The sequence below is a fragment of the Mercenaria mercenaria genome, chromosome 3, assembly GCF_021730395.1.
Source record: "Mercenaria mercenaria strain notata chromosome 3, MADL_Memer_1, whole genome shotgun sequence".
NCBI classification, from domain to species: domain Eukaryota; kingdom Metazoa; phylum Mollusca; class Bivalvia; order Venerida; family Veneridae; genus Mercenaria; species Mercenaria mercenaria.
This window is the reverse complement of record NC_069363.1, coordinates 72509195-72522228: the sequence shown is the minus strand read 5'-3', so window position 1 is coordinate 72522228 and position 13034 is coordinate 72509195. Positions and strand designations below refer to the sequence as shown.

At 36.5% G+C, this 13034-nt stretch overlaps 2 protein-coding genes across 2 annotated transcripts; both read left to right on the top strand.

The window, feature by feature from the left end:
- Window positions 1–204: 204 nt before the first annotated feature.
- LOC123523438 (complement C1q-like protein 2) lies at window positions 205–4526 on the top strand. Its single transcript, XM_045301117.2, has 2 exons — window positions 205–709; window positions 1823–4526. Exons 1-2 carry the CDS (start codon window positions 469–471, stop codon window positions 2245–2247), a joined length of 666 nt encoding a protein of 221 aa, XP_045157052.2. The 5' UTR covers window positions 205–468; the 3' UTR covers window positions 2248–4526.
- A 4237-nt stretch (window positions 4527–8763) lies between these two features.
- On the top strand, window positions 8764–11115 carry LOC123525694 (complement C1q-like protein 2). The gene is made up of 2 exons (XM_045304837.2): window positions 8764–8911; window positions 10691–11115. Exons 1-2 carry the CDS (start codon window positions 8764–8766, stop codon window positions 11113–11115), a joined length of 573 nt encoding a protein of 190 aa, XP_045160772.2.
- Window positions 11116–13034: the final 1919 nt, after the last annotated feature.

Below are 13034 nucleotides of genomic sequence, written 5' to 3'. Positions count from 1 at the left end.
ATTTAGTTAATCTAATTTTGATGTACCTATAAAGTGAGAGTATTTAGCTTAGCTCATTAAGTACAACCCATCATCTCATCCGTTTAATAAAAAACTATGTACGTAAGCTTTAAATAAGATACTTCAGAATACTTTCATTTACTGTACGTAATATTTTCACGATCAAACATAAACTGCTAGCACCAGATCAGAAGTGGAAGACTTATATATAAAAGGAGTTTTTATTTTTACCTTCTCTTGAAAACAGTCATAAACATAATTATTCTGAGATAATCTTGCTGTTCAAATATTTGAACGTAGTTCACTGAAAACACACTGTGCGGAAAATTAGAAGCAGAGTACTTCTTTACAATCAATATTTTCGTACCTTATAAAAGATTCTGACAGGATACTATGTAGGTAGCAGCACTGGCGGGAAGGAAACTTTTTTCTTCAATATTGGATAAACTTTTAAAAACTACAAACACAATGAATGGAGCTTCTAACAAACTGGGTTGTGCTACCCAACCGACGACCACGGCGGAAAGACGAGCCTCAATGACATCTAGTGGGGACACACCAGAAAAATCGTCATCGACAAATAGTCTTCGTCGGATGTCCTCAGCGGATGCCGGCGAAAAGGGTGACTATCGTCGGATACAAAACGATATGCAGATAATGACATTTAAAGTTCGAGCACTAGAAGAGAAGGTCGAGAAAATTGTAAAAGGTAAGGCAACACTAAACTTTTATATAACTTATTAAAAAAAACTTCAGTTTTTAAGAGGACGCCTCTAGATTTATAAAGAAATGACTTTGTTAATAGGTCTACAGTCAAGCTTGTTTATAAAAACTACTCGTAAGACGGACGAAAAAGTGCTCCTTAGGCGGTCATGTAAACGCAAAAATTCACTGCTGGTGTAACAGGAAATTTAATCAGTATTAAAAGCTCTCAGCTATCTCTGTTCATGGCTTATCTCTGTTCACTGCTTGTCTCTGTTTACAGCTGTCTGTTCACAACTGGTATCTGTTCACAACTGGTCTCTGTTCATAATTGCTATCTGTTCACAGCTGGTATCTGTTCAAAGTTGGTCTATGTTCACAGCTCTCTTTGTTCACAAGAGGCGTCTCTTCACAGCTGGTCTTTTTCACAAGAGGCGTCTGTTCACAGCTGGTCTTTGTTCACAGCTGTCTGTTCACAGCTGTCTCTGTTCACAATTGTTATCTGTTCACAGCTGGTCTCTGTTCAAAGTTGGTCCATGTTCACAGCTGGTCTTTGTTCACAAGAGGCCTCTGTTCACAGCTGGTCTTTATTCACAGCTGTCTGTTTACAGCTGTTCTCTGCTCATAGCTGTCTCTGTTTACTGTAATCAGAAATAAAAGTCAGTGAGGATAAAAAAAATTCTGCAGTTTGTAAAATATGTGGAAATCTTTCAAAGTAGACGCTCAATAAAAGTTTAACGTAAATACAATAGAGACTTCACTGAGCGCGTTATGTATCAACTAAAATAACCGATTTATAGATTTTGACGTCGTGCGTCTCGTACTAGGCGACAACAAACTAGTATGGCACTAGCAAGTTTTCTTAAAGTGTAAATAATCGGTGTTTTGGTTTCCGAAAAAAAAAATAGACAGAGAAATAAATATGGGAAGAATTTAGTGTTTTTGTATTCTGTAAAAAGTGGAATGTTTTCATCACTCATCATTACACTCGTAGTCTGTCATACTTCAAGACCTTCACCGAAATAGGTATCCTATTTAACATAGGTTGTTGTGTGTTGAAGGTATTCAAAAACCATTTTGGCAATAATTAACTGACCAAAATCTGTTTCTACTTTTCCAGAAGCTGGTATTAACTTACAGAATGGACCGACGGGGCGAGGTGTGGCTTTCACCGCACGCTTGAAGGAACATGTTACCGTCCGGTCTCTGGAGAAGATCATCTTTGACGAAGTAATTACTAACATTGGCAAAGCATATAATCCTGACACCGGTATATTTAAAGTGCCGTTCACGGGACGATATTTGTTCTCCCTTACAGTGCGCGCGCAGTACCAGAAACAGGTTTGCGCTGAAATAGTTTCGGAGCCTCACGTGATTGGTCAACTGGCCGCGGGAGACAGCGAGATTGAGAGAGCCTCGGCGTCAGTGACGGTCGTGGCGTCATTACATGCTGGTGATGACGTTTACGTCAGAGAGACTAAGCCTTGGACTGGGAGTTTCTTTGGCGAAGGATACACGTCTTTCACTGGAATTTTGCTGCAATGATGAAATATCCTAAACACAAAAAAGACAAAATTTCACGGTTTTATCGATAATTATACATTTGGACAAAGAATTCTGATAATTAAGAGAGCATCAAGAAAAATTGTGACTAATCTTAGGCTGCCACCTTCTGATACATAACAAATACATTTCAACTGCCACAATGTAAATAGCATCGTACACGAAATGCAACTATTTTTGTCTTACAGGTTGCTGAAGATGTTTAGATTCATTTATTATGTATGCTTAAGTGGTGTTTAAATGTTGTATATTGTTTTTATGCCCCCGAAGGGAGGCATATAGTTTTTGAACCGTCTGTCAGTCTGTCAGTCTGTCGGTCTGTCCGCAATTTTCGTGTCCGGTCCATATCTTTGTCATCGATGGATGGATTTTCAAATAACTTGGCATGAATGTGTACCACAGTAAGACGACGTGTCGCGCGCAAGACCCAGGTCCATAGCTCAAAGGTCAAGGTCACAGACGTTAAAAGATAGTGCATTGATGGGCGTGTCCGGTCCATATCTTTGTCATCGATGGATATATTTTCAAATAACTTGGCATGAATGTGTACCACAGTAAGACGACGTGTCGCGCGCAAGACCCAGGTCCGTAGCTCAAAGGTGAAGGTCACACTTAGACGTTAAAGGATAGTGCATTGATGGGCGTGTCCGGCCCATATCTTTGTCATCGATGGATGGATTTTCAAATAACTTGGCATGAATGTGTACCATAGTAAGACGACGTGTCCTGCGCAAGACCCAGGTTCATAGCTCAAAGGTCAAGGTCACACTTAGACGTTAAAAGATAGTGCATTGATGGGCGTGTCCGGTCCATATCTTTGTCATCGATGGATGGATTTTCAAATAACTTGGCATGAATGTGTACCACAGTAAGACGACGTGTCGTGCGCAAGACCCAGGTCCGTAGCTCAAAGGTCAAGGTCACACTTAGACGTTAAAGGTCATTTTTCATGATAGTGCATTGATGGGCATGTCCGTTCCATATCTTTGTCATTCATGCATGGATTTTAAAATAACTATGCATGAATGTGTGACACAGTAAGACGACATGTTGTGTGCAAAACCCAGCTCCGTAGGTCAAAGGTCCTAAACTCTAACATCGGCCATAACTATTCATTCAAAGTGCCATCGGGGGCATGTGTCATCCTATGGAGACAGCTCTTGTTTTTTGTTCAAAGTGAACCTTGATCATTACGTTCATATTATACATGACTTCCAAGGTTGTTCGCTCCAGCTGAATATGCCGTTGCAAAACAGACATTAACGTTAGACTGACAAATTGCTCTATGACAAGTGTAGATGCCATTGATCTAAATAGTTGCAACTTGAGTAGTACTAAAATTTGAATCGAAACTCTCTTTTTGACTTAAAGGAAGATAAATCCCGTCAAAGCCACTGTACCTCTGAAATTGCTCGAAACGTTGCCCTCTTGATTGGTTTGGTCGGGCTAAGGGGCATTTTTTGGTTAAATTAACATCTTTTTAAGGCTTAGCATCTTACATCAAGCTTTAGTTAGTAGTCCTCCGCCAGATTTGCTGCAACCTGATCTCTCGGGAAGGATATGATGCTGTATTGGGGTCAGGGTTCAAGTTAAAACATTTTTTTCTCCGACCATACTTTCAATAATTCGTTAGTTCTTTCGTTTGAAGCATATTATGTCTGGGTATAACGTTAACATGATTTAAGGTATTCTACAAATGTCAAGCATGATGAGATATCTTGCGTGCAGGAAATCGGGTCCGTGCCTCCAATGCCAAGGACACTTCGGTATACTTCTTGACTCAGATATGCATTTTAAATACAAATGTGATTAAAGGGCTTCCAATGCAACTTAGACAAATACAAACTATGATGAGAACATATGTCACGAGTTCAAGGTCAAGGTTACAGACAGTGGCAATTTGGCAAGGTTTGAGTTACAATCCCCGCAATATATTTGACATTCGGCAAGTTGTCACTTTGTTAAACAAGAGATGTCCCTAAGCGGTATTTTAAGACAATAGTGTAGAAACAAAGCTATGATAATAGGGGTATTGAAGTGTGCGCGCGATACACCATCTCATTTCATTTATGTAGAGGTAGGTTAAAGTACAGACGGACAGTGTGATCACTGTATTTTTCCCTTCGTTGAGTATCTAAATATTCCTCACCTTCAAAATTATTTGGTATCATTAGCAAATTATTAAGTATACTATGTCCAAGCATTACATGTTTGGAGAGAAAAAAAGACGTGTTTTTTTCAAGATTACATCGTATGTTTAACCCGACCCCATTTAAAGGTCCATTACTAAGGGAAAGTGAGTAGGCAATTTTTTTCATAGCCAGTGCATAGACTTCTGCAAGACACTAAATAATGAAGATTGGCAGGTCAAAATTTACAGAAGGTCTTTGGAACTCAAAGAAATGTATGTGTATTATGTTGAAATTTCAATGAATCGACAGAATGACCCCCCATGTCTTTTTAACTTTCTTCATACTTCATAGAAAAATAATTGTACATATACTGCGATTTATTTCGAATTTCTACATACCAACTTTCATTTTCCAATAAAATGAAATAGTTTCTGTGCTTTTTAAAAGAAATTGAAATGTTCACTTTCCTTAGTATTGGACCTTTAAGGTTCCGATTTGATTGGTGAAATTTCATTTTTATGAAATGAGAATTCATTGTAACGAAATAATGATTCGTAATCACGAAATAAGACTTCGTTAAAATGAATCAACGTTTCGTTCAAGTAAACGAATGATTTCGTTTAAACGAAATAAGCTATCGGAATTGAATATAATACTTTAACCAAATCAAATGTAAGCCTTTCTCAATAACATCGTGTTTTCTTCCACCCTAGGGCGTACACATGTAGCATTGTACCGAAATCTGCATACTCATATCGCATATGGCGCTAAAATTTATGTCTGAAAGCGAAAAGGTAATGTGGAAATTAGAAATTTATTGTTTACATATATATTCTTTATTTAACTTTTCTGTTGAATTTACTGATGTAAGTAATTCTGTCGGTACCTTGCACTGACAGCTTATAATAAAACCTTTTAAATTTTTGTATTTAATGTCATATGCACTTGTATTTATTAGATCGTTCCAACACTACTGTGAAATAAACGTCATCATCAAATAAACTTTCTTTTGGTTTCCATCTGTTCACATTTCTACAGCAGACGTAGATGTTTTTAGATTACTTTTCTGTTCAGTTATGGGTCTGAATGACCTAAATCTCATTCCTCTTTGTTCTAAATAAAATTGACAATTTTCACAGTATTGTCACAGACAGCTAGTCCCATTCTAACATTATTTTGAGGAAAACCTTTAAAATGGGAAACGTTGGATCAATTGATGACTTTCGTATTACATATACTTGGATCAGGTACTGCTGCTCATACTTAAACTTATGTTTTCTTCGCCAAATACCACACATTGTCTCTCACTTTCTTACCAAATGTCCAAAATACATCCACACAGAAATTTAATTTATCAAAAATGGCGGATTTGAGTAGAAATTCTCCAGTTTCAACTATTTTTTTTATTTAGTAAGTACATTTACCGACTTTCGTGTATATAAAAGGACAAACTGTAACAATGGAACAAATGGTCTAAACTACGCTCGGATTCTTTCATCATCCTGGTTGCCATAGTAACAACACGCTGTCGAACTGTTTACAAATTGAAAAGACAGTTTAGAAAATGTAAAGTTCATCATTTTCAAAAGTTACGCTCATTTTGAATTTTCAAGGCATTCCTTAGGGGGCACTATGACCAAAAGAAACAGGATCACGCTCATTCTTGTACCCTACAGTTAACTTAAAGCAATTTTTCCCTTTCAAATGTGAACACATTTTGTAATAATATCATCAATTTTAGAAAATCTACTGTTACCATCAATGGTCTATAAACTTGTTTGTAATATAAAGAAATGGTAAGAAGGTGTGTTCTCTGCACAAGTAGCAAAGGAACATAATGTAATACATTAATAATTGTTGTATAATATATCTCAGCGCTATGTCACATACATTAGCAGTGATACTGGCTATTCAAAATACTGTAACGCGCACGATACCATTATAGAAGTAAGCGTTCTGGCTTATGCGCCAATCTTGGATAATATTGAATAGAATTGGATAGTAAACATTTTCGACAAAGGTAAGCTTATATCAAAATTTGTGCAATATTCTCAAAATAATTAAATATATTCAAAACATTTTTCACAAAAGTATAATTTAATTACGAATGTATCAGTTCCTTAGCTTTATACGTTTTTGATAAATCTCTGTAATATTAACAGAACGTTGTATGTCAGCATTTTTAACTTTAAACAGAATAGAACAGAACAGAACATACGGCACAGATTTAAGAAATAATTTATAGTAAAAGAGTGCTTTAACACTATTTATGCACGATGGGTGGTTACACGTCGGGCGTAATAATTTCACGAGGGCGCAACCCGAGTGAAATTATTTGTACGACGTATTACCACCCGAGTGTATAAATAGTGTTAAAACACGGTTGTGCTTTAAATTATTTCGATTCTGCTATGCCCTTAATCTAAAACATTAGATAAAATATAGAAGCGCTCTTTCTTGGTCGATACAAAAACTTTGACGTCACCGCACGTTAACTTGACGTTATTCTAGCGTAAGAGTATTTTAACGGAGACAGGCATATTAGAATACAAAATACAAGAATTCTGTAATAACATGTGAACAATTCTAACATGACTAACGATGCTTTAATCATCACAACGTTATAATCGTCGGCGTGATTTTTAGCGCCATATACGCATCGAGAAATAACGCAATCAATGTTTTACTAAAGAACTATAAAATATTTTATAGCTCTTTGGTTTCACTTAGAAACATGTTTAAAACGAAATGTAAAATAGCACAACTGTTTTAATTAATTCACATACACACGGAGTTGGTTATCAGCTGTGCAGAATAATGCGCCATCATCTGCGCCCTAATGGAACTATTCCGCAAGACGTATCACCATTTCCGATGTAACATTAAATATTGACCCCGTTGAAAATTTACCCCATTGATCAAAATTTAATGTTGAAATGTTGGCGGGGTCAATTCTCAACGTTGAAAAAGGACCTTTTGATCAAAATTTAATGTTGAAATGTTGACGGTGTCAATTCTCAACGTTGAAAAAAGACCCATGGGGTCTATTTTCAACGGGGTCAGTATTTAATGTTACATCGGCCCTGGCGTGTTAAACAAAGGAGCGTGCCGACCTAGCTACCATCTGACGCCATACATGCGCAGATAAACAGTTCTATTACATTTTTTTCTAAATTTTACAATAAAAGATATATTAGAATCGTAATAATTTATAGCAAAGCAGTGTTTTAACACTTATCTATACACTCGGGCGGTTATACGTTGTACGAAATAGTTCACTCGGGCTGCGCCCTCGTGAAATTATAGGTGTTAAAACACTGTTTTGCTATAAATTATTTCTTAAATAAGTATAAAAAAAACATAATTATGAACAATTAGCCGCGATAATATTTAAATAGTGCTTGATATAAACATTTTACTTTATTAATCCTTTGACATTGTTTTCAAGTGGCTACCTACGGTGGTATGTTTAGGACATATATTTATTAAATTATTTCGTGCGCACGACATATTTTTCTGGAGCGCACGACATCTGATCTCATGTGCACGACATCTTATCTCGAGCGCACGACATCTTACATCGGCGCTCGAGATCTTAGCTCGAGCGCACGACATTTTATCTCGAGCGCATGACGTCTTATCTCGTGCGCTCGACATCTTATCTCGTGTACACGACATCTTATCTCGTGCGCACGACATCATTGTCATTTCATTCATTTTACTATAAAAGTGTGATCTGACCTTGCATTAATATAGATTTAAGAAACACTTTAGTTTACTCAATTTCTTATAATCTTCTGAAATATTCAATAAGATCTTTTACAAAGTAACCAAGGTCATAATCGACACTTGCGCTGTTCATGTTGGACAAATTACTGGTTTCAATAGGGAACCTGTGGTTACCGGTGCAAAAAATGCACCAGGGACGGTGTCAATAAACTAGGCTGCAAATGGCAAAAACACCGTTACCCTTGCTAATTATCTCACATGTATTGTTATATTCTATCTAAATTCTAGAGTTACTCTGTCATAAAGTTATTTCTGTAGTACTATATTTGATGAGTTTGAAGACTTAATGTAAACATTTAAGGTAGTTCTGCACGTTTGAATGTCTTAACATGGTTTTTAATGTCTTTCAATGAACGGAAATGCCTAATTCAATTCTCACAAACGCTGGAAAATAAAATAAAATTGTAATCTTTTCTTTCAAACAAAGAAAGTCTTTTACGGCATAACAAATACTTCCGAAGTAATGATGTCTAATAATGAAGAATGAACAACTTTATTATTTTTTTGTGAATGATTAAAGAACAGAATTTTGTTCAGGAATAGCAGAAGTCTAGAAAAAAATTTGTTGTTTCAGACAATGAACAAAACAGAATTCCAAGCAATTAAAGGATCTGTCGGCACGCGCCTGGACGAGAAAAGTGCTTTGAAGCGTCCTGAGGAAGAGATGGCGTCCCTCGCGACTAGAATTTCTAAAATAGAGAAGAAAACAAGACTCGTCATGAATCGTAAGTTGAATGAGCTCCTTTATTGTTGCCGTAAGAGTAGTCAATTTTAGACAGTAACTGCTGGACTACAGTAGTATGAGGACAATATTATATTTTAGTTTAGAAGATTCTGCTGTCTTATATAAAACAACAAAACTTTCAGCCAGACAGACATTTTCATTTTTAAGTACCACTTTCTTTTTATCAACAGCTGATATATAGAAATGTTGTCCGCCTGTCTTTCACATATTGTCCCTGCGATTTTTTCAAAACTATCAAGGGCTATTACATGAAACTTTGTATACTGATGAATAAAAATGAAAGTACATTGTACAAAACCATTCCGCTATCTCGAATGTATTTCATGTTATATTCCTTTTTTGTACGTTATTATTTGAAACAACAACTTTGAAACTACTAAACACTTGTCATAATGATAAGTGACGCAGAATGCTTTTCAAATTATCTTCTTGTCAGTACACAGAAACTGTGTAACTACTAATGGAAATGAAAAGAAAAAAAAATATAATTAAAAAAACGCCATGGAAGAAGTGCACATCATTTGAATTGTAACTATGTCTTGAATGATTTTTGAATTATCTCTCTTTCGGTACTTATTCTTAAGTTGTGTAATAATTATCAGCTGTTGAAGGGAATTTTAAATAAAAGCATTACGTATTGATAGATGATATTATAATTTAGTGCAGAATGCAAGAACCAGGCCCATGATTATTAAAGAAAAGATCAATTTATATAATTTCTGTGCTATATACCGGCTTCATGACCGTCTGTACAATAACTTTGTAATTACTCATATACTTAGATAGAACCCCAACTTTAGTGCTCCCCTTTCGTCATAAAAGCGGCGGCGCGGGATATGCCTGTCTCTCAGATAGCACTTCCTTCGCTTTGAGCTCTTCTCTGTTATTAAGCGGATAATATTTTTCCATAAAATTCGTGACTTCTGTCCTACTCATTATCTGAAATTTAGCTATTCTTCGCAGAATAGCAGAGTAATTATGTCTCCCACCACACAGTGGTGTGGGAGACATATTGATTTACTCCATTCTGTGTCTCTGTGTGTCTGTCACAAAGATTGTCCGCACTCTAAGTCGAACATTTCTGATCCGATCTTCACTAAACTTGAACAAAATATGTTTGGCCACAAGACCTCGGCCAGGTTCGATAACTAGTCAAATCGGCCAAGACACTTCGGAATTATGGCCATTGACAATAATTAATGAATCACCTAGACTCATAAAAATGCTGAAGTATTCATTCTCAAACATGCACCAAAAACCATTCATCTTGTCCGCACTCTAAATCAAACATTTCTCATGCGATATTCACCAAACTTGAACAAAATGTGTTTAATAATAAGTCCTCGGCCAAGTTCGATAACTAGCCAAAAAAGGCACTCCGGCATTATGGCCCTTGAATTACTAAAATTCAGCCTTTTACTCTTGTCTGCACTCTAAGTCGAATATTTCTCATTCGATCTTACCAAACTTGAACAAAATGTGTGTGACCATAAGTCCTCTCCCAGGTTCGATAACTTCTCCCAGGTTCGATAACTAGCCAAATTGGCATAGGCACTTCAGAATTATGGCCCTTGAATTACTGAAAATCAGCCATTTTACTCTTCAAAGGTATATTTGTTGTGACTAAACAGTATAAAAAGACTGACTTAGTATTTAGATGATTAGGCAGTTGTGGGAGACATGCGCTCTTCTCAAAAGCAGCTCTAGTTACCTATGACATAATTTATGTCATTCAATTTTTCACATGACTTTATTACAGGTATTGGATTATATGGAATCGATGACGGTGATGAGAGTGGTACGTCATTTTGTGCGAGCCTGTCAACTAATACAATATTTAAAGCAGACGAGACGATAATGTTTGACGACGTTCTTAACAATGTCGGAGGTGGGTTCAACCCATGTAATGGAGAGTTTTCTGTACCAGTGTCCGGCAAATATCTAATCTCGGTCACTGCTAGAGCGCAGTTTCACAAACAAGTTTCGGCCGAGATCGTATGCAACGGGAAGATGCTCGGCAGAATTACCTCAGGTAATGGTGGAATTGATAAGGCAACGTCATCTATGACTATTGCCGTAGAGACAAGAAGATGTGACGTCATTTACGTGAAACAGACGACAGGAAAACCTGGGGAATACTATGGCAACGGCTACACAACATTTTCTGGGTTTCTGTTCGATTAGATATGCAAGACTAACTGAATCAAAGAACTGAAATATATATCATGTAATTTAGCTAAACGATATAACCGGTAACAATGCATTTTTTTAAAACTTGATCAACATATTATCCTTTAAGACGGTATGCATCAAAGAAATTAATCATAATTGAGGATGAAAATTGCATATTTCGTGGCAACCGCGATTGGAATCGTATGCAATTACAGGATATCTTTCGCCAGAACTGGCTAGACAAACAAAAAAGCATTCTGTTCTTTTCAGAACTAAATATTGTGACATGTACTAGTATATTATTTGAAGATCCAATCACCGTTACACTCGCGATAAACTATATAGTTTTTGAAAGGGTCTTACATGTAAAACAAGACCAAATGTACATAGATGTTATAGATGCGCTCAGAATTGACATTCTCCGACACACAGGCATGCTACTAAAGACTGTACTCTTGAGAAAAACAAAGGTTATCGGCTATATTCAGGAAAAGATGCAAGGATGTCAGCCTAGCAATCACATCTGGCTAGCCTGTGACGTGTAGAAGACTGACAGCACGGCTGGCCGCAACACATTGAGAGATTCCATGTACGAGCACCCGAGACTACTTACGTTTGTACAGGACTAGTCCCACGACCAACCATGACAACGTAAGTCCATTAACATGATAAAATGCAACATAGCAAAACAGCAAAATAATAGCAGACTTAGTTCCAGCGGCTACCAAAGACCTTCCAACGCTTTTAGCAGCAATTTTCTACGATTGTTTGTGAATTCCAATTCCAAAAATGCGACGATAAAAATAGGAGGGTTTTCAACATATACACGAAGAGATAAAAACATATGCGCTGTAAATATGCGGACTATCAGTGGACTTTAAACCACAAAATCAATAAAGGATTAAACGAGGTGTAACTAACAGTGTTGTTATATTTGCTGGTCTTTCGGGATCATTGATTTCAACGCATTTAGATTTGAAGATTGAATACTGCTTAAGCCGGTGCGAGGGGCGTGAGCAGTATTGCATTTTCCATTACTGCTCATGAACAGACTCAACCAAACCGAGTCTGCAATTTTCACTGTTTGCCTTGTCCTCGGTGATTCCGAGGTATCTACTTTTCAGATTGTATTCAATCTTGGTACTGAGTTTGCGGCCCCGAAGTGATGAATACAATATCAGTAAAACAAACATGCATGACTGGTCAGACTGTGGAAACATTTAAGATTAACACTGTATAAGCAGTTATAAATAAGAAACGCAACTCCATTAAAAAGTAGTGTAAAAAAAGTTTTGAAATGGAATGAACTAACAAAAATGTGTTTCAATAAACAAAAAAGAAACTTTTGAAATGGTAGTTGCTACGTTGTACATGTTTTTTATAGTGAAATTGAAATATTTTTAAACAGAATTTCTTTTAAAAGCCTAGATCTTGGCAGTGGGGGTCTTCATCATCACTCTTGGGGGCTTATCATAGGATACATTCTTCGATATATTTCAATTATTTGTGTCAACCGCAATGTTATGCAGTGACGTTTGTGTCCAGATATTATTATCACAAAACGTATCGTTTACTCGAAGTTATCTAAGATATTGTCTTGAAGTGTAGCTCCAGTGTCCCTCGAACGTATTTCAGTGAAAGAAACAAATGAAAAAGATAATATTCACGCAAATTCTTTTCATACACAATATTCTGCTTTTTTAAATCTCGTGACAATATATGATTATTGAATGTAAAGCTTATAATACCATTTCCGAGACCGTATAGATTGGTTATGATTTATGTTTCCTTGTCTGGTTATCAGTAAAATGTGTCTCTATAACTAGCAGTCCATTCCGAAGAATATTCTCCAGCGGTCAGATTTTCTATATAGTAACAAGAAGAACATGTACGATTTTTTCTGTATATCAAAATACTAAACATAAAGATCC